Source organism: Gracilinanus agilis, chromosome 4 (genome assembly GCF_016433145.1).
Source record: "Gracilinanus agilis isolate LMUSP501 chromosome 4, AgileGrace, whole genome shotgun sequence".
Classification (NCBI taxonomy): Eukaryota; Metazoa; Chordata; class Mammalia; order Didelphimorphia; family Didelphidae; genus Gracilinanus; species Gracilinanus agilis.
The window spans coordinates 153,933,304-153,956,817 of NC_058133.1; the positions used below are offsets into that span (position 1 = coordinate 153,933,304).

General features: G+C 35.3%; 1 protein-coding gene across 1 annotated transcript in view; it reads right to left on the minus strand.

Moving 5' to 3' along the window:
- Nucleotides 1-22,346: 22,346 nt before the first annotated feature.
- The window catches only part of KCNK1 (potassium two pore domain channel subfamily K member 1), a 61,888-nt gene continuing 60,720 nt past the window's right edge, over nucleotides 22,347-23,514 (minus strand). Inside the window, exon 3 of the mRNA XM_044673687.1 lies at nucleotides 22,347-22,616. Coding sequence (XP_044529622.1) covers nucleotides 22,357-22,616 — 260 coding nt within the window. The 3' untranslated portion in view covers nucleotides 22,347-22,356. The remainder of the gene's footprint in view (nucleotides 22,617-23,514) is intronic.

Here is a 23,514-nt window from a genome sequence, read left to right on the forward strand (position 1 = left end):
AAATATGTTTATGGTTTTCCTAATATTGAACCAGACTACATTCCTGGCATAAATTTCCCCCAAACATAGCATATGACTTTGGTGCTATATCACCATAATCTACTGATAGTACTTTACTTAAGTTTTCGGCATCAATACTCATTAGGGAAATTGTCCCTGCTCTTGTCGATTTAGGAGTCAAAACCATATTTGTCATAAAAGGAATTTGGTAGGACTCATTTAATTATTTTTTCAAATACTTTATATAGTATTAGAATTAATTATTCCCTTGTGAACCCACTTGTGAACCCACAGGATTTCCTCTTTCCAAGTTCATTTATGGCTTGTTCAATTTCTTTGTCTAAAATAAGATGAAATATTCCACTTCCTATTCTTTTAATATAGGCAATTTATAGTTTTGTAAATATTCATTTGTTTTATTGGCATATAATTGGGCAGAATAGCTCCTAATACTTGCTTTCATTCCTTTTTCATTGGTGGTACATTCTCCTTTTTCATTTTTGATACTTGTAATTTGGTTTTCTTTTAAATTTTTTTGAAATCTAACTAACCAATGATTTCTATCTGTTTATTTGGGTTCCTGCTCCCCATAAAACCAGCTCTTCATTTTATTTATTAGCTCAATGCTTTTCTTATTTTCAACTTTATGAATTTCTCCTTTTATTTTCAGGATTTCTGTTTTGATATTTAATTGTTCTTGTTTAACTTGTATTTTTTCTATTTTTAGTTATATATTCAGTTTGTTGATCTGCTCTTTCTTTATTGATGAATGCATTTAGAGATATGAATTTCCCCCAAGTATTGCTTTGGTTGCATCCCACAAATTGTGGAATGCTATCTTATTATTGTAAATCTCTTCATTGAAATTATTAATTTTTAAATGATTTTCTTTGAGTCACTCATTCTTTGTTGTTGGTTTTTTCAGTTATTCTGTTGTGTCCAACTCTTTGGGCAATAGCATGCCAGGCCCTTCCAATTTCCACTATTTCCTAAAATCTTTCCAAGTTCATTTTCATTGCTTTTATGATATTATGGATGTTATCTTTTGCTGTCCTTTTCTCCTTTTGCCTTCAATCTTTCCCAGTAGTAGAGTCTTTTCTGAGTCTTGTTTTCTCAATATGTGGCCAAAATATTTAAGTTTCTGTATTTGTCCTTCCAATGAATAATCAAAGTTAATTTCAAATATTGATTCTTATTGTCCAAGACCTCTCAAAAGTTTTCTCTAGCATTACAATTCAAAAGTATCAGTTCTGAAGCCCTTTACTTTCCTTATTAATCCAAACCTCACAGTCATACATTATCACTGGAAAAAATCATCCTTTTGATCATATAAATCTTTGTTGACAAGATGATATTATCCTCTTTTTCAATATGCCATACAGATTTGCCATAGCTTTCCTTCCTAGAAACAAATGCCTCTTAATTTCATGCCTATAATCACTCTCTGCAGTGATTTTTGAGCCCAAATATATACAATCTCACACTGCTTCTATTCTTTTCTCTCTACTTGCCAGTAAATAATGGGACCAAATGCCATGATCTTAATTTTTTTTCTTTAATGTTAAGTTTCAAGCCAGCTTTTAGCCTCTCCTCTTTAACCTTCATCAAAATACTTAATACTTCCTCATTTTCACCCACCTAAATGGTATGATCTGCATATCTGAGAGAGTTGATATTTCTCCCAGTGACCTTAATTTTGGCTTTGGATTCATTTAGCCTATTATTTTGTGTGATGTATTCTATATGTAAGTTAAATAAGGTGAGAATATACAACCTTGTATGAATATGATTCTGAATATGACTCAAAGTCTAATGGATCTGTGTATGATCGTGTTTCCAATTACTCTGTGATATTCAGAATTGCCTTAATTTCTAGGTCTTGATAAGGAACAGTAGGCTTAACCTTATAAAATAATAATGCCTGCCCTGGAAGTAACCCTACAAATGTTTCTGCATAAGAACACTTCAGACCAACCCTGAAGAGTCCTTGAGTCCACATAGTTAACTCCAAGGCTGTCTTCTTTCATTGTTGTCAAAGTCATGTACTGGTCTACATTCCAAACTGCTGATGCATATCTCCTGTTGCTAGGCAGAAACTTCTAGCTTTCCAATCCTAGAGACCCTCTTCTCTTTTTCTTAGAATACTACCATGATGGAATATTATTGTGCTGAAAGGAATAATGAACTGGAGGAATTCGTGAACTGGAAAGACCTCCAAGAATTGATGCAGAGTGAAAGGATCAGAACCAGGAAAACATTGTACACAGAGACTGATACATTATGGCACAATCAAATGCAATAGGCTTTTCTATTAGCAGCAATGCAATGATCCAGGACAATCCAGAGGAATTTATGAGAAAGAGCGCTATCCATATCCAAAGAACTGTGGGAGTAGAAATGCAGAAGAAAAACATATGATTGATCACATAGTTCGATATGAATAGGATTAGGGTTTTGACGTTAAAAGATCATTCTACTGCAAATATGAATACTATGGAAATAGGTTTTGAACAATGATACATGTATAATCCAGTGGAACCACTTGTCAACTCTGGGAGGGGAGAAGAAACACCGGGGGGGGGGAGAGGGAGGGAATCATGAATTATGTAACCAAGGAAAAAATATTCTAAATTAAAAAAGGAAAAAAAAAGAATGCTACATACTCTTCCTTCCTGGACTTGGTTTTCTTCTACTCTTGGCAAATGTGTCTTTGTTTTCTGTCTCTTAAAGGAAGTAAAAAATTTTGCTGAGCATACTGTGGCTCTTTGGTTTGTAGGGGAACAGTTATTCTGTTTCTCTCTAGTTTTAAGGATTAACACTTATCATATTCCTTTCTCAAACTTGAACTCATCAGTTGATCCATGTTCAGCTGTAATTGTTACTTCTTTTTTTAAAAAGTACGTATTTATGTATATATACATGTATATACTCCTATAAAATATATATAAACTGTTGCTTCTTGAATCATATACCAAAAAAAATGAACCTTCTTGAGCAATGGCAATAACTAAATTTGGATCTGAGAAGACATGAGAAATCTCCTTTCCAGAGATTGGGAGATAAGGGTGTAGAATTGCAAATATTGTTGGACTTGGTTAGTTTTGCTGAACTCTTTCCTTTGCATTATTTGGTACAAGCAGTGGCCATCTGGATAGAAAATGAGGGATGAGGTATGTTGGCAAGTGGATATAATTTTTAAATCAATAAAAAGGTAAATAAAACCCTTAAAATAGGACTGATGGTTGGTAATGAGGGTCTGCTCTAAGGTGGTAGTAGTGAGTGTAAAGAGGAAGGATTTGATTAAGAAATATTATAGGAGTTGAATTAATAAGACTTTCTAACTGATTGGATATGAGGTGACAACATAGGAAGCTTAAATTTAACCTCAGAATTTATTTTTAATAAGGAAACAGTAAATAGTAGTGCTATAAAAAGAAACAAAGAAGGAGAAAGCTTAAAGAGTAAGAAAATCAGTTCTGTTTGAGATGTATTAAACTTCAAAATAGTAGTGATACAAAGATAAAGAGATGAGTCCTCAGGTCATTTAAATATATAGATTTGTTCTAGAGCTCTAAAGGGACGTCAAGACTATAGACTCTTATTGGTGAGTCATATTGTAAAGGTGGCAGTTGAAGTCATGGGAGTGATTGCAAAAGCCAAGCAAGGAAGGAAACAAGTATTTATTATCTACCATGCACCAGGCACTATGCTAAACACTTTACAAACATTACTTTACTGAAGCCTCACAAAACCCTGGGAGATGAGTGCTTTTATTATTCCCAGTTAAAATTGAGGAGACTAGGGCTAACAGAGGTTGTGATTTGCCTTGGGTACCACAAAGTTAGGAAGTTCCTGAGGCCAGATTAGTCAATCAATCAATCAGTCCAACATTTATTAAGAGTCTACTGCCAATGCCAGGCACTGTGCTAAGCTATCCATTGGGTCATCTAGAGGAAAGAGTGTAGAAAGAGAAGAGGGCCAAGTGGAGACCCAGGAAAGACAAAGAACCAGTGGAGATCAAGAAATTTCTGACCTAGCTGCACTACTCAGGGATTTCTCTGACTTCTCCACATGCTCCCAGGAAGTTCATTAAGGAAAATCTTATCATCTTGCAAGGTGCAGGTAGGTGGCATAGTGGACAGAACACCAGGCTAGGATTCAGGAAAAGCTGAGTTCAAATCCATCCATAGACACTTCTTAGTTTGTGACTCAGCCAAGTTACTTAACTCTATTTGCCTCAGTTTCCTCTTTGTAAAATCAGCTAGAAATGGAAATGGCAAACCACTTCAGAATCTTTGCCAAGAAAACATGAAATGAGGTCATGAAGAGTTGGATATAGCTGAAAAAATAACTAAAAAACAGCAAAAAAATAGAACCATTTCCACTTGTTTGAAATTCTTGGGCTCCTTGTAGTTTCAGATATATCCCTCAGGGTATAACTAAATTTCCTCAGAAAATCCAAACAGGATTCTTTACAACATCACTAGTTGATCAAAGACTTTTTCTAAACTTAGTGTAAAATCTTTGACTGATAAAAATTCTTACATCGTTAAAGTATTTCTTACTTGAAGTTAAATGGAATAATTTAGATCAATTGACTCAATGACTTCTTCCCCTTCCATGAGAAAGAATAGACACCCTGAAAAAAGTGTTTCTTTTTATGGATTTAGAGGTCATCTAGAGGAATACCTGCCTGAAGCAAGATGAATTAGATCAAATATGAGGTAAAAATTCATCTTTATATGTTTTATATGTTACAAAATAACTATTAAATATGTTCAAAATGTGGGTATTTCTTAAGCAGTGAAAGCATTTTGTACAGCCAGTTGCAGTTTCCAGTAGCTTGTTTTCTCATTTACAAAAAGAGGAAAACGTCTATTATCCATGGAATGATGTACCTACGATATTACTGGTGGCAAGATCCCCCGTCTAGGTATTCTACCTCTTCGTTAGGATGCATTTATTCCAGGGTTTGAATTCAGATTGCATTTTTAGGTTTTTAGAGCTGACAAAATTGTCGCTGAAGTCTCTTTCAACTTTGAAAATCTGTGATTCTCTGCTAGACAGGAGAACAAAGCTAGCCTTCTTCTACCTTATTCCCTTCCAAGCCTTGCCAATCCAGCTACAATGACCTATTTGCAGGTCCTGGTACATAACATTTCATATCCTATCTCTGAGTCTTTGCATTGATTGTCCCCCATGGCTGGTATGCTTTGTGCCCTTGGTCTCTGGTTCTTAGTCTCCTTCAACACAGCTGAATTCTCACCTTCCACAGAAAGCTCTATGGTGGGAGAAACTACTAAATTTCCCCCTTCCCTTCATGTGCTCTGTTGTTGCTGAATTGTTTCAGTCCCATTCAATTCTTCATGACTCCATTTGGGGCTTTATCTTGGAAAAGATACTAGAGTGATTTCCTGTTTCCTCATTTTACAGATGAGGAGCTGAAGCAAACAGGGTAAAGTGATTTACCTGAGGTCACAGAGCTAGTAAGTGTCTGAGGCCAGATTTGAACTCCCAAAGATGAGACTTCCTGATTCCATGCCCAGCACTCCATCCACTGCACCACCCAGCTGTCCCTTATTAAGTGCTCTCTATATGTCTCTTATATGTACTCAGATAGTTAATTCTCCCTTTCCTCCATGATATTTTCCTTGAGAATATGGTACTCACTTATGCATATCTCTAAGCCTTAGAACATTACCTGGGGGCAGCTGGGTGGCTCAGTGGATTGAGAGCCATGCCTAGAGACAGGAGGTCCTGGGTTCAAATCTGGCCTCAGACACTTCCCAGCTGTGTGACCCTGGGCAAGTCACTTGACCCCCATTGCCTAGCCTTACCATTTTTCTGCCTTGGAGCCAATACACAATATTGACTCCGAGACAGAAGGTAAGGATTTAAATTAAAAAAAAATGAACATTACCTAGCTGGCACATGGTAAATTTAATAAATATTTAGCAACTGACTGACTAAATAGGGAAGGTTCCTACCCAATGAACTTATAATATCAGTTTTAATAACAAAGTAGTAAAATAAATTTAGGGTCAGAAGAGAGAGTATGTGATGTGACAAAATTCTGAGGGAAAGGAAGGGGTACAAGAAAATATCTGATTGAAAAGCATTCATCAAGGGAACAGCATTGGAACAAAGGAAGAAATATCTAGAAATAAATGTTGTGCTAGTATGTAGCAGATGGCAGGGAGGTGGGGAGAGAGAAGAGAAAGAAAATTAGAAACAGAGGGGACAGAGCTCTCACTGGCACCCGAGCAGACACCAAAATGAAAACTGGCACTGGAACAAGATCAGGCTATTAGAATACCAGCTGATCACAAACAGGACAAAAAAAAACACCGAATGAGTGCCAATCTAGGCAGCAAATCTGAGAAGCAAAACAGGAAGCAAGTGAGTGTCACCTTGGCACCTTCAACAGTAGAAGGAATAAACATCTGATAGATGAAAATGTAGTCCAGAGTTGGACGTGTCATGGGGAAATAAATGCCCTAATATTCAGCCAAGCTCTATGGAGAATAAAGGACAAAGGGATCATGGGGCATAAGGAAGTAAAAAAATTCACCTTAATAAACATTTATTAGATATCTATTATGTAAAGATTACACCAAGCTAAGTATAGAATACCTGAAGACAAATGTGAAACAAACCCTCCCCACAAGAAGTTTACATTCTACTGGACACAAAAGATGGGGAATCTGTCTTTCTTCAAGATAGGTCCTCTGTTCATCTTTATTGCTGAGCTGTTATTTTTATTTTAATTTTATTCATTATATATTATTGTTTTATTTTATTGCTGAGGTTTTAATTTTTATCCAACTTCATGGCTGTTTTATTTTTATGAATTATCATTATTTTATTTTATTGCTGAGGTTTTATTTTATTCTGTCAATCTTTATTGCTGAGATTTATTCCTGTACAAAATAATTGTACTTTCTATTAAGATGAGCCTTTTTCTAGAAATCAGGCAGCAGTCTTTCAATGAGGGATTGGAATGATGGATTTCAGGTCATCTGGAATGTCTGGTGTCTGAAAAACATCTAAAGTGACACCAAATGCTAAATTAGGGTAACCTAAGGCTAATACCTAAGAATAAAGGCAACACAGAATAGTTGTTGTTTCAGTTGTGTCTGACTCTTTGTAATGCCATTTGGGTTTTCTTGACAGATACTGCCTTTCCTTCTCCAGTTTATTTTACAGATGAGGAAACTAAGACAGACAGAGTTAAATGATTTGCTCAGGATCTACACCTACTAGGTGTCTCAGGTCAAATTTGAACTCAGGTCTTCCTGACCCCAGTACCAAGTCTATCCACTATGCCATCTAGCTGCCTTACAGAGAATAGGGGGAAAAGCAATAGGTCTGGTTCTGATCTCAACTTTGATACTTACTCCCCGTATGACCTTGAGAAAATCACTCGATTTTCCTAGGCCTCAGTTTGCTTATTTGTAAAATGAAGAGTTTGGACTGTATGTTCTCTAATATATCTTCTAGTTCTAGATCTATGACCTCTGATCCTGCGATAATACCTTCCTTAGTAACATTATGAGCTAATCAGTTAATAAGCAGTTCCCTTCCCTTCCATCTTGGAGTCAGTACTTATCAGAACCTTAAAGTTGATAGGCATCTACAAATAGTGCTAACTTTAATAAATATTTCCTCCTCAAGAAGAATTAGCAGTATTGATTCCCTCCATTCCAACTCAATTTCAAGATATAGAAAATGTAGATGAAGATAGTCCATTTTTATTGCTGATGTTTTTGTTTCTTTTTCGCCCTTTTAATCTATCCCTTTTTTTAAGTTACATTTAGAAACAATTTTCCAACAATTGTTTTTTGACCTTTTGTTATATAAATTCTTTCCCTCCTCTCCCCTCCCCCCTACCTGAGACAGTAAATAATCTAAGTTATTCCAATACTGTCATGCAATACATATTTTCATATTCCTATTGTCATGGAAGAAGAAACATATTGCACATGAAAGAAAAAAATGGCAAAAATAAGGATGGCATTCAGACTCTGACAGTTCCTTCTGTGTCTGTGAATAGCATTTTTCATTCTAAGTCCTTTGAAGTTGTCTTGTATCCCTGCATTGCTGATAATAGTTTAGTCCTCCACCGCTGATAATGATACAATATTTCTGTCACTGTATAGAATGTTTTGCTCACTTCACTTTGTATCAGTTAATGAGTCTTTCCAAGTTTTTCTGAAATCATTCTATTTATTTTTTATTTTTGTACAATGTTTCTGTTTCTTTCTGAACAAAATAATACTGCTTTCAGTTAATATAAGATTTTTCTCTACAAGTCAGGCAGTTATCAAGACTTATTGCATGCACACTGTATACAGAGTCTGGTGGAACATTTTACAAGGTAGATGAGTCAACTATTCCTGCTCTTAAGGAACTTGAGACATACAAAGAAAAACTGAATAAAATGGGAAATATACATAAACACATGTATCAGAAATGATAAGAACAAAATGCCTATGTAATCAATCATAATTTTTATTTATTTTTATATTACTTAAATTTATTATAAATTTATTTTTACATACATTGGGTTATATACAACAAGAATATATGTAACAGAATATATGTTATATATTATAAATTACTATAAATGTATTATAAATTAATGTTTTGTTATTTATTGTTCTTATTTATCAATTATTAAGTACTGGTTTATCTGCTTACTAGGACTCTTAAGCTCTCAAAAATTTAATTCTTGCAAACCAAATAGTGACCATTTTTTTCAGATTTTTCACAAGCATTCTCCAAAGTCTGTGTCATTTCATCTGAAGCATCAAATTCGTAGAGACCAGTTGGAACAATTGAAAAAACAAAGCCATTTCTTCAATTTTAGCTAACTTGCTGTTCTCCCCAGCCAGGCTTTTTATAAAACACCCTAAATTACCAGCTAATCTAGCCTAAATAGAACAGGCTCATTTGCTTTCCAACCCCAAAGCTGGTCCAGTGGATGGTTTGAGCCAATTTCAACCTCCTCACAGAAATATAATAATAGTCTCCAGAGACATCAGGGCAACCATCTGTGTTGGACCAAAAAATTAATTGCATTGTTAATTTGCATGAGAGTCCATTCTTTTTCTGTTCTTGGCTAAATTGTATTGGGTCTCTACTGTTGGAAAGAGCTCTGGATTAAGTCCTGGATTTGGATTCCTGCTATGTCCCTGGCTACCTGCATGACCTTGGGCAAGTAATTTCACCTCTGTGAGCCTAAATTTCCTCCTTTTCTTTTTACACTTCTCTTTTTCCCCCTCCTCTTCCTCTTCTTCCTTATCTTCACTTCTTCCTCATCTTTAGAGATTTAGATTTCTTTTGTTGATTTTTTGACAATGATTAGAATGAAAATGGTAAATGCGTCCCCTGTTTTTTACCTTATAATTAAATCTGTAAATGAAATAGACTCAGTTCTTACTTTTAACTTGAGGTCCCACTCCTATTTGGGCTGTGATTTTGCTTTGGTTATGATCAAGATATCTTCATAATGCACTTCAAGTTACAGGATTATAGATTTAGAGCTAGAAAGGTCCTTGGAATCCATCTAGTCCAATCTCTTCATTTTAAAGTTAAGGAAATTGAGTTCCAGAGAGGTGTGACTTGCCCAAAGTCTATAGATGCATCTTTTGGAGATTCCCAAACTATGGCTTCTTTGCTATAAGAAACTTGGATAAGGAAACTCCCTTTAGTAAAGCAGATTGGCACTGGCTCTACAAATTATTGACTTAGATACTGTTGATGTAGAAAAGTGAAGTGACTTGTCCAGGATTACACAGCCCATATTGTCAGAATTAGGATTTGAACCCAAGTCTAACTAATCCACTATGTCCCACGGCCTCCCATATGCCGTTAGAAAAATATGATATTTTATTGCTTGCCTTCTCAATGGATGGGGCAGGACCTCAAGGGAATTTGGAAATCCAAATGTTTAAAAAAAGAATGATAAAAATAAATAAAAACAAAAAAAGAAATGTAATGTTTGCTGCCTACAACACAGCCATATCTAGATCAAGAAGCTGGGAACAATTTTCTCTATAATCAAATAAGATAATATATAATGAAAGTGCTTTGTAAATCTTAAAGCAATATAGTTATTGTTGATGATGATGATATATTTTGAAATTAAAAAAGATGATAAGAATGGGAATGATTAATGAGAATGAATTTCAGAAAAAGACTAGGGTAAACTGGACTGGAGAAAAATTTAGGTCTACCTATAGGCTTAGTCAAATTTGGGGTGACAGGTCATTCAAAGAAAGCCAGGGTATTTGAAAGATGGCACAGAGTGGTAATGAATTTAAAATTCTGATCTGAAGCCAGGAGACCAGTCTAGGTATGTGTGTTTGAGGGGTGGGGGAGTGGTGAAGGAAAAGAACAGATGAAACCAAGGAACTATTAGTGCAAGTCCAATGTAGTTTATTATCCGAAGTTAACTTTTTAAATATTTGTAGGGCAAGTGACTGACTGGTATCCTAATAAGGAGGTAATATTAGGGAAAAGAAGCAGTAGGCGTCAGGGACTGTCCAGCTGAAGACAATGTATTCTTATTTTTTAATGTTTTATTTTTGTTATTCAAAGCCTGACAAACACCAACAAGCTGAACATTTTCTTATACAGAGAACAGAAAGGGAACCTTACATATGAAACTATAAATCTCTTTAATACAGGTTTTTTGTTTTGATGAGGGAGTATACATACTAAATTCACTACATGTGTTCTAGAGCTGTCTCACTGAATCTTCTGTTCTGTGTATTTTCAAAAATGCTTCATTGAAATCCCTAACCTTTTTCAGTTGATTCTTATGTGGAAAAGGAATTAAACTTGCTCATTTTAGCCCCAAATGGCAGAACTCTGAATGATGGGTAAAACTTACTGGGAAAGAGATTAGGGCATAAATAGGTATCTTCTAATAATGGAGTTGTCCAAAAATGGAATGAGTTGCCTTTCCATCATTGGTCTTCAAGGAGACATTGGATGACTATTCATCAGGAATATTATACACAAGGATTCCTGCTTCAAGGTAGGGGTTTGATTATATGGTCTCTAAGGTCTCTTTCAATTTTAGGATTCTAAGATTCTATGATCCTAAATGCACTTTTGAAGTCAGTAAATGACAGGCTGCAGGCACTTTAACATTTGAGGAAATGAAACCCAGAATACTGTTAAAGAACTATAGATTGTTATAGCTGCAGGTTACCTTAGCCATCATTTAGTTCAATCAAATAATTTTTCAAGTGAGAAAACTGAAACTCACAAAGATGTCCAAAGCACCACTTGATCCCTGGAAGACTGTGTGCTTCATTTTCCATTCTAAATTAATATTTTATTGTTACTGTGCCTTCTCAATATATGGTAAGAGTCGTTCTAAACTCTAGAGAGCGGAAGGTCACATGAAGAAACTTTGAAGAAGTGAGGTACTAAATGGGATCCATCCATTTGTAAGAGAATTAATTTACAGAAGCATCATAAGAAATGATGAGTAGGTTAATTAAAAAAAAAAACCACAACAAAACAAAACATGGAAAGACCTCCATGAAGTTATAGTGAAACAAGCAGTACCAAGAGAACATTATATACATCAGAAATATTATTTGAAGAATGACTTGTGTATGTGCACTTCCAGAGAAAGAATTTATAAATAAAAAAATCAAGACATAGTTTTATGTCTACATATATCTTTTTGTCAAATGATGCCTTCTCTAATGCGGCAGGGGAAGGGAATTTCCTGGGTGTTTTAATGTAATAATAAACTAATTTAAATTAAAAAAAACAATATGTAACAGGAATGAATAGTAATAGAAGAAATTAGGACTAGTAAAATTACCAGAAGCTAGAAAAATTACTCAAATCTGTCTTTATTTTCTGCTCTGCACTTAATCCTTCAATTGCCATATTTCCTGAAGCCCACAAATTGAATAGTTTATACCTTCCTTATGACACAAGGATTTTCAGCACTCTAGTTATTTGACCTCTAGTCTTATCCTTTTACAATACAAACCCCTGAAGTTGAAGAATTATGCCTCAATGATCTTTTTGATGTCCCCTTGACCTGGCATGCAAGTCTTTGTCTTTAACATATAGATCTGCAGATTCACAGCTTTGTAGATCTGAAAGGGACCTCAGAGATCATATAGTCCAAACCCTTTCCTTTGAGAAGATTACTAATATTGAATTATTTCTATTTCTGAGTTTTGAATGGAGGTTCAGGTTTTTCCCTCAAACCTCTTTACTCATTCATTTGTTCCTAGCAAATTCAAGGCATACTTTCACCCTAGAACAGCTTGGCATACATATAGAACCTGCAGGGGCTAGGTTGTATGGGGTGAACAGGGAAGAAACTGCTCCATTCTCCCTCTTCCCAGCACTGGAGGACTTTTTTTGCATGCCCCACCCCTCTGTCGAGTGGCCCAAAGTGATCACTTCCTCCCTCTGCTCTCTGGGGTAATGCAGACTGGGAGTGGGGGGTGGGGGGTGGGGGAGGGTTAAAAGGCAGCTTGAAGTTGCAGTTTGGACATGTGAACTTGAAAATATTCACCAACACTGTCTTCCATTGTAGGGTGATTTAAAAAAAGTGAGATTATGGGTTCTATCTTGCACACTAAATAAAAACTAGCATAGACCAATTGTGTCTGCAAATAGCAGGAAAAAGTTCTTGAGTCTCACATTGGAATGATTGGAGAATGTCACTACTAACCAGATAGGACCTGATCATAGGACCAGGACATTTGATTCTCCATTATCAACCAAGGAATGGAGAATGGATTGAGAATGATGGATCATCTCCTTATTGACTCTTCCCCAATTAGAGATATCATTAGTAAAGAAAAAATAAATTAATTAGTAAATAAAGTGATAATTAGTAAAGATAAATAAATAAAATAAAGTAAAAATAAAATAAAGCTTTTTTCCTGTCCTCAGAGAATTTATAATCTAGTTGGGGGACTAGGAGTGGTTGGACTAGATAGCCTCTAAAGTCTATCTAAAGTTTAACTCTGATTTTGTAAGACATAAAAGAATGGTTATAATACAAATTAATACTTAATAAGTGTAAGATATAAGAAGGAAATGAGCATTTATTAAGTTGACCAATTATGTGCCAGACATTGATTTAACAAGTTTCTGATTAATATCCCAATTTGAGATCCATACAGCTGCTTGGGAATGTAGGTGCTTTTGTTTTCCCCATTTTACAGTTGAAGAAACTGAGACAGACAAATGTTAAGTGACTTATCAAGGGTCACCCAGCCAGTAAGTTGTCTGAGACTGGATTTGATCTCAAGTCTTCCTAACTGCAAGCTCTATGGTTGCCATCTACCTGCTAGTAATAAAGATGAATACCAAGCACTATTAAACGCCCGAGAGAAGGCAATTGCTGACTGAAGTTGGAAGATCATTCCTTAGGAGAAATCTAAAGTCTTCTACTTCTCTCAGATTTTACTGTGAGGTAATCACTGTAATACTTTGATGTGATTTATACTGAAGGCCCAAGTCTCCATCCAGAGCTGCAGAGATCTTTGGAAAAAAAGAAGGCATGACCAGAATAATCCTCCTTCCCCTCTTAAATGAATGAACAAATAGCCAGTAGAAAACCTCGATCAAAGAAAAAGGGCCTGAGGCCAGAGGGCCATTTTAGCTAATAATCATAATAGCTAACATTTATATCAGGCTTACAGTTTATAGATGACAAAAGATTGGCAACATTGAGTTGGCAGTGAGGAGTTGAGGTCACTGAGGTGGAGAAATAGCAAAATATGTAAGAGGAGTTTTGATGAAAATGTAATTTTTTTAATATAGTAGGTTTGAAATACTAATGGGGCATCTAATTAAAAATGTTCAAAAAGCAACTGGACTTTAATACTGCAAGGTCTATATCTCAAAGAAAAGAAAGATAGGGGAAAAGAACCTACCTGTACAAAAATATTTATAGTAGCTCTTTTTGTGGTGTTAAAGAACTCGAAGGGATGTCCATCAGTTCCAGGATGGTTGAACTATATGCTTATAATGGAATATTTTTTCATAAGAAATACAAAATGAGATGATCATCAAAAAATCCTGGAAAGACTTACATGAAGTGATGCAAAGTGAAGTGAGCAGAACAAGGTGACCATTATACACAGTAATAACAATAATGTATGATGATCAGCTGTGAATGACTTAAGGATCATCCATAAGGCAAGGATCCAAGACAACTCCGAAAGATTCATGGCAAAAAAGAAATATCCACTGCTATAGAAAGAACATGTGGAATCCAAATGCAAATTGAAACCTACCATTATTCCCTCAATGAACTTTTTTCAAGGGTAAGCAATATGTATCTTATTTCACAACATGAAAGACAAGGAAATATGTATGATATGATAATATATGCGCATGCTATGTCATATTACTTGGTGCTTCTTGGGGAGTTGGGAGAATTGAAAGGAAAAGAAAACATGAATTACAAAATTCAGAAAATGAATAATAAAAAATTATATTGACATGTAATCTGGAAAAAATAAAAATTTATTTTAATAAAACATAGGCAATTGGATTTGCAGATGGAGATCTTTGGAGAGTTGGTAAGCATATATAAATCCTGGAGTCAACTTCATAGAGTTGGTAACTGAGCCTAGAAGAACCAATGAAGTTATCAAGTAAAATAATTTGGAAAAGGCCCTTGAGGGAAAGGAGGTAGAGGGAAGGGGAATATAATATAGATGGTAAAAATCAAAGGAATCTGGGGAGTAATCAGACAGGTAAGAAGGGAACTCAGAGTACAAAGTTACGAAAGTATTCAGGAGAAGGTGGTCAATAGAGGAAAATGACGCAGAAAGGTCTAGATTGAGGGTTGAAGTCAAGAGAGAGGAGAAGTCATTACACTTGGCAATTATGAGATGACATTTAACTTCAGAGAAAGTAATTTTAGTTAAATTATGGGTCAAGAGCCAGATGTCAGGGGTTTAGAAGATACTGAGAAGAGAGGAAACAGTATAGATTTTGTTTGTCAAGGGAGAAGAGATAGAGAACAAGACTTAGCAGGACAGTAGAAGGTGATAAGGAATTTTTATGGATGAGGAAAAAAACATTGGCATGACTATAGGCAGCAAAAATGAACTAGACCACAGATTGCTCAAAAGTCAATCAATAAACATTTTAAACCCTGTACAAATCATTTGAGATTGAAGGGAGGAGAGTAAGGCCAGTGCAGGGGTGATGAGTTTGACAGGTACTGATGAGTGCCATATCTGGTCCTACCTGCTTACTTTCTTTGAGTAGAAGGTAAACTGAACCAGCATGACCTTGATTTCAATATAATATACCACACTTCCTAGCAGCCCTGCTAATTTTTAAGATGACTGAATCAGCTATTACCAAAGCCAGAAACATAGGTTTTTGAGAAGCAAGTAAATAATGGATAATGTGACTGGAGAGAGAAGGTGTTTATCTGTGTTTAAGAGGATAAAATCCTCTTCATCCAAAACTGGACTGTCTTTTCAACTAAAATCGCTGTTTATTAAATAAAACATATTGAAAAGAACATAGGGCAAATTCAGGCAGCCACTTCCTCTTTCTTCTAGGAAGCTAGCTATCTTTTATTTTTTAATTCAATTGGGAATATTTAGGAAAGCAAATGTTTTCTGGTGGCTACAGTCAGACTTGTAATCCTCTTGGGTACTGGCTTCAGTGATACCCATAGCTCTCTTCTCTTCCCCTCTCCCTTTGTCACACTCTTGATCCAGAATTTCTAGACCTGACATCTGGCATTGAGATTTTAGGGAGAGACAATTTAGTATAAGCCTTCAGTGTGAATGCATTTGTCTTATATCTTGAATGCCAAAAATTATATTTACCATCTATATGTAATTCTTTATAGAGTGCTAGTTTTGTTCCCCCTCTCTTTGCCCACTTCTGGGTGGGCTGGTGTGAATGAAGGGGGAAAAAACCCGTTCCTGTCTGAAGGAATGTATAATGTTGGATGTAGCTACTTACAGAGACTAAAGAAGAAAAAAATTAAAGAGAGAAGGGTAGGTTGGCAAAAGAGGAGGCAAAGAACAATGGAGGTTTTACCTTCAGCTTGCATAGAGGAATTGGTATTAAAAGATAATAGAACTTGAGACAGCCCATTTTTCCTGAGAAACTGATGTATCAGGTTGCCATGGTATAATAACAAGGGAGTACCACATGGAATGAGGGCTAGAGAAAAAAGAAATGCAATCTTGCTTCCCACTTCAACCAGCATGGCACAATGGGCCAAGACAAAGTTGGCTAAGGAAAGTGCTTCTATAAAGGCAGGAGTGGAGTCTGTTTATAATGTCTTAACATCTCAAATTGAGGTTGGCTAGGGTAATATTTAACAGGACAAATGTATATTTGGAGGGTCACAGAAACATCTGAGAGGATGTAGACGGACATACATTATAAATATAGAAAAATCTCTTTCTATATAGCTTTAACTATAAGTGTCCTTGCCATGGATAACTGATTTTATACATCCAGCAATGCCATCTATTTGCTCAGAGAGGTAACGATTGACAGTTGTATTTGTCATGTCAGAACACTTATTTTGAGTCATTGCTTCTTATAAATCTCCTTAAAATTTGTGTTTCCAAGCAAACTCAAGGTTTCATGTACATGAGATAGACCAAATTAGAATTATTAAACCTGCTCTCTAAAAACATTTTAGGTATATAACTTACTCAGTCTGCTCACTGATCCTTACCCCTAATGCTTTTTTTATCTCCCAACTTCCACACTGTTTTCCACAAATCATTTCCAAGAATGTAATTTTCACAATTAACTTTTATCAATAGAATTGGTTTTCGGTTATTGAAATTTGGGGCACTTACATCTATAATGTTATACTCAGGCACTGAGGCAAGGGATGTAAGAATAATTTTATTATATTGCACCTTATATAATAAAGTACTTTATAATCAGTTCAACACACAATTATTTCATACAACACCCTTTATAAAGTAGTTCTCACCTATTGCCTTCCTTATATGCTGGTGATGGGATTTAGGTAATTAGACTTTTATCTAGTCATATAGGTTATAAATTGGTGGGGCAGGGATGCCAACTAAGAGTTCCCTGACTCTCCCTTACTTTATGCTTATTGTCCTGGGTCATTTGATCTTTCTTGAGGTTGGGGGAGTCATTCTCCAATAATTCATCATTTTAAATATGCTTAATGGCATCATCAAGGCTATGACCTTGGTTTGTTCTACATGTATCAATAAATCTAAACTAAGCTAGACATCCTTCTTTTACTTATCCCACTGTCAAACTGAAGGAGACAACAAAGTAGGTTTTTTTGTCCTAATGACTTTGTAGTTACCTCAGTTTTCTGCTTTTGTTTAGTCATGGAAACGTGGTAGAAGGATATTTAAAATAGCCTGAGCAATCTTCTCAGCTTTCCAATTTCTGGAGGGAAAAGGTGCATAAATTTATTGCATAGCAGAATTAATTAAAGCATGCCATTCTGAAAGCCCACAATGAGTTGTTTTCTTCTTTATCAATATCCTGGTTTAGAATAACCAAGAGGACCAGGGATTTACGCAGTGCACTCAAGAGGCAACTGCAAAGACCTTTAAAGTTGACCATGGTTACTGCTGAATCTGTAATAATAATAGGCATGGTTCCAGTTTTAAGGTCACAGTGTTCTAAATTTTGATGCATAACACAATGTACCTGGTTATTGACAACAGCAAAAGGGAACTTTAGATTTCATGACACAGGTAGGCACATCAAAGACAGGTATCCCAAGCTAATTTAAGTACTTGAAACAAAGGTGTTTTGACATCTCTCTATGGAGAGGTGATTAATGAAACAATGTAAAAATTCTGGGCCAAATGTGCTGATGTCTTGGACCATGACGACTTCCCGGTTAAGGTCTAAATTTTTCTGTTGCCCAATAGATTTGCTATGTTATTAGTACTTAAGAGAAAAAATTTTAATTGTATTGATACCATGGTAAAAACACTTTCCATGTCATGCTTTTTTTTTAGAGAATCAGAGATAGAAGTGACCTCTGAAGAACATCTAATTCATTCAACTGCAATATAAATCATTCCAGTTTACTTATTAAAAAGTTATTAAGCATAGCATCATCTTCAAGGACAGCATGTTAAGGCTGAAATAACTTACTATCTGATATCATTGGGGAATAAGTGGTTCCATATAATTAGGTTCTCCAGATAATCTGTCCCTGTTAAATGCCCAAACTTCCCCTCAATTTGAAAAATTTTTGATGGAAATCATTACCTATTTGCTTTATTAAAAAGAATTTAAACTTTCCTTGATGACTAAGACTCATCACTATGAGCATTAATGCTGAATTATATTAAATAGTGATGGATGCCTTCAATAGTTAAAGAGTGATTTATACAAACAGTAAAAGGTCCTGGACCTAGACTATTGATTTCTATGTTCTTATGCCTGTTATTTTTATCTTTTAATTGGTTTTCCGTGTCTTTTCTTGCTCTCAGTAGGCACTTCTTCTTGCCTCTCCCTTTTTAAAATCTGCTCCAGGAAGGGTAATCAGATAATCAAACTTGTCAGTAATATGCCTAGGATAAGAATGAATAGCTATAACTGAATGACCAATGGACTTTTACATGAGTAAGGAATATAAAGTTCATGCATGGACTATGTAACATTTATTTTGGTTGTTCAGAATTTTGTTCTGTTTGCTTCCTCCTGGGGTCTTGGCTGAGTTTCTGAAAGCCGCAGTTGCCAGAAAAGAAGAAAAGTTCTCCTAGACTAGACATTTCAAAAATAAGTAATAAACACCAAAATAACATTTTTTACTAGCAAGTATACAATTTCATGTTTTTTTTCCTCAAATGAAAGAGGTGTGTGTGTCCAATTTTGATTAAAAAAAAAGCCCTTGTGAAATATGAACAAATCTCTGCAAGAGAAGACAAAATATATCACATGGCAGTTTAGTTTCACTAAATATACAGTAGGCATCTAAGGTCAATGACAATGCTTTTATTATCTCAGTTTTTAAAATATAACCAAATTTTTTTTACTAAATTATAAACACATTTCCTAATGTGAAGTCCAAAGTAATTATTTCACTTATTTCACTTAAAGGTAGAAATCAACATTTACCAAATCTCTTCTTAGCATGAATGCTCTACAGAAAAGAGTAAATTTATAGCACGCGCTGAATATACCACACAATCAGGAAAGAATGTTCACAGAATTCTAACTTATGAACAATTAACTGCTACTGGCTCCTTAATGTTCATTTCTACTAATATAAGTGTTTTGGGTGACCTGGATGACTAAAGGATAAAAAAAAAATGGTGATTGACATTTGCTGGTTTTTTTCCTTTACCTCAGGGTCTTGAAAGTCCAAAATATTTTTGGTGTGGTCTCAATCATTTTCACAAAAGGCACATGAGGGTGATATATGGAAAAATGGCCATGTTTGTTTTAGAGGGGAGAATGCACTGCTCTTCATCTTAGTTGTCCATCCAAAACATCTTTCTATTGAGCCATATCATCTCCAGGACAACTACCCAGTCTAGAACTATCTCCTTCCTCCTCTCCTTTCCTCAGAGAATGTCTTAATACAGCTATGGCATTATTCAGAGATGTCCATACTTACACTCAAAAAGACACTTTCTATTATCCTCAGAGCATTTTCTATAAGGTTCTGTCCTCTCTCTTTATAAGAGGTTCATCAGTTACAACACATTAGCCAACTTTCCAAATCATCTTTTTTCCCCATAGTTTCTCCCTTCTTTTCTAAGGATAGCCATCTCTGCTGTTCTGTTTAAGTGAAAATGTCTGGCATCTCAAAGAAATCTTTGAGCAGAATATCCATCTTTTCTTCTAGAATGCCTTTCTGTAGAGTCCACACCATCCTGAAGGTCATTAAACATTTTATACTTTTGTTTCCCATACGAAAGGGCTTCAAATGTCAATCAACGGGCACAATTCCATGTTTTTATCCTCCAGCACACTATCAAAACCTCTAATTCAGTTTCATTCCTACACAATGAGATAGGCAGCAGAATGGATGCATTTTCCAGCATCCCAACCCACTCCACTTATATAAAGACAATTAGAACTTTATTGATGACTGATAAAGTAGATGATTATAAAAGAAATCTTTCCCTTAAATTCCCATATATTAAAAAAAGAGTGACTTTCTTGCTTTTTTCCCTCACTTTCCACATGTGTAAAGAAAGAAATCAGACCATAATTGTTAGAGAATTATTGAATGTGTTGAAAAAAAAAAGGAACAAGAAATACTCTATTAATGCCATTTTGATTCACAGTAACCTTTGCAAGCTCTTTTCCTCCCTCTACTCCTCCTCCTCTTTCATCATATTTATAAACTCCTTTTTCTCTTGTATTAAAGCCAGACAGCTGTGGCTAATAAAAGCCATTTGCTGCATCTAATAAAATGTCAGTACACTACCCAAGTGTCACTTATCATTACTTTGATGTATACTCTCCATCACCACCAGCCTTCCTTTTGTGCCAGTCAATGATGGACTGTCAACTATCCCATCCCCTTCATATCCAAAACGTGTTTCTCCACTTTTTCCATTTTTCACTTAGCCAATAACTTCCCCTGCATGGGGTCATTTCTCCTCTGCAAAGGCAAGGTGACTATGTAATGGAACACCAGGAAATGTAATAAGCCTGTGAGGGCAATGGGATTCGGTTTCAAGGAGATCTGGCAAAAGTCTTTGGGTTTGAGCCTTGAACAAGAAATTCTGCTGATAAAACATAGTCCCCCAAGAAAGGAACTGGCTACTGGAATTCTACCAGACTCAGCAGAATACCTTTGAGTGGATTTTATATCTATTTGACAAAAATGTGTTTTTTTTTATGAGTAACAAAGGTGCTATGGGAACAAGAAGACCCCATTTTCAGAGACTGCCATACGTGATCAAACAAGAATTGGGTTGCCTTATTGTTGCAGGTAACATAATATTGATTTTTTAAAAAGTGTTAGCCCTTTCATAAAGAGGCCAAATTGTAACAATTAGCTTGAAGTGAATAACCTAAAGTGCTACCTTTTTCCAACAGTCAAACCCATGATCATTCTAATATCAGCATCCTAATATGACATAACATACAAAAAAGATAAGAATTGCTTACCCTGTTACTGAGCATTACTTAGCCCACACAGTTCTGCTCAGTTTTCCTACTTGAAACTTTTAATATTTTCCTGTAGGCATCATTGAAAAAGGCTAGTTTTATGGTTCCTACAAAGGAGTGAACAGAGTCCCTACAGATACTGTTAAAAGTTTCCCCTGACATAAAGAACACTAAGAGTAGCCAAAGGCCATACACTTTTGCTTATTCTGTCTTATGAATTTTAAATACTCTATTGAATTAGTTTAATTGGACCTTTTTTAAAAATATTTTCTTAATTAAAAGTTCTTTGCTTTAAAAAAAAATACATGGCTGCAAATCACGAAAACCTTACGAAACTATCTTTAGCTCTCTTGACTTCTGTACAAATGACATTCTTTACTCCTTGGTCAGAAAAAAAAGAAACTCTTACAAATGTTTCAAACATTTCACAAAATACCGCTGTGTGACAAACGTTTTTCTTGCTGCCCTACACTCTCTCTAGTCAGTCCTAAACATAATTCTATTATATTAACTTATCAAATGCAGCACTTTTGAGAGTTACTTCTTTTATAAAGAGAGAAAATAAAATCTATCTACAATTCTGGTCTAAGAAGTTCACTGAATTCCAGGGACCCACCAAACATATATATATACACACATATATGTATTTATATATAAACAGGATAGAAACATATTTATACTTCATATGTACACATGTTATTAGTTAAACATTCATTATAAATAGTAGGTCTTAACTTAGATTCTACAAAAATAATCACTTTGGATGGGTACATGCAAAAAAAAAAACAAACAAGCAAACAGGAACTTAATTATAAAACACTTTGCTAAGTTTCTCTCTTAAATATAAAGTTTTGCTATACAGCTGCTAAATGATTTAAAGACAAATCAAAAATTTCTCATTTAAAAGTAGAAAACCTGCTTCTTGCCAAACATTGCTAACCTGTCCACAGTAGCATTATTTCCAACATTTCTTGCCTATCTGCAAAGCCCACGCTCATTTGTTAGATATTGTCTTACAGATAAAAGTTCCCTCTACTCAGATACTACATTTTCCAACTGAGCCCATGTTTGCTGTTTTCTTTGTTTTTAATACCTCAAATAATGGATATTTGTTTGGGTGGCATCATCAACTTTGCTTTTATATTTCTGTAAAAATAAACAAAGGCTTTTTCTATTTCTGACTTGCAATAAGTGTGCTAGGACAACAGAACTGAGGGATCCTACTTTTTAATTGTTTGCTGAGCCATCAGTGTATGTTGATGACTGAGCTGTCACAAAAGGTTCATTTTGCTTCTGATCCTCTTTCAGGCCAGCAGCTTGATCTGTGATGGAAGAGAACGAGAGCTGGTCATGTTCCATGATGTGGACTTGGTCTTCATCCTTATCCTTCTTCACGTAGAACATTTTTCTAAACTTTTTGAGCTCATGGAGTTCACAGAAGGTTTCCAGAACTACTAGCATGGCAATGAGGCCCAACAACAGGTAACCTAGGAGAGAAAAAGAGATTCTCTAAGGCCATCCACTATGGTTTTAGAAAATACCCAGGCCATAACAATGCTCAAAAACTACATCTTGAGGAGTTAAACATACAGAGAGTATTTTCATTCTTATAAAAAAAAAAACCTTCATTACAGTTTTGGAAATCATAATGACTAAGCATATCACTGAAGAATAGAGAAAAGAATTCCCTTTCATGTCCTCTTTGCAGAGGTGGGGGATTCTTTGTGTAGAACACTGCATATACAGTCAGGACCAGCTGACATGTTGGCTGGTCTTGCTGAAATACTTTCTTTTTTATTTTCCGTTACAAGGGATGATTCTCTGTATAGGTGATTAGAGAAAGGACATTTATAGAAAAGAAGTTGATGTAAAAACAAAAGATAACAATAACTAAAATTTTCTTTAAAGTTTCAAGTTCTAAAGCTAAAAGAAGTACTCTTTTGAAAAGATTTTTTAAAAAATGGCTTGATGTATTGTTGCTCAGCCACAGTTTCTGGTTTTACTAGTATCAGCTTACTCCAGTATTTGTTGGACTATATGACATCTAATAGAATAAAAACTCCTTGAGGGGAAGGTTTATTTTTCCTTTTTCCTTGTAACCTCAACACTTAACAACATGCCTGGTATGTAGTAAATATTTAATAAATGCATTATTTATATAAGAATTACCCATCATAGGGCTCTTCATCTCTGATATAAAAAGAGAAACACTTTTTTTTCAAACCCTTACCTTCTGTCTTAGAATCAATACTGTGTATTTGCTCCAAGGCAGAAGAGTGGTAAGGGCTAGGGAATGGGGAGTTAAATAACTTGCCCAGGGTCACACAGCTGGGAAGTGTCTGAGGCCAGCTTTGAAAACAGGACCTCCTGTCTCTAGGCCTGGCT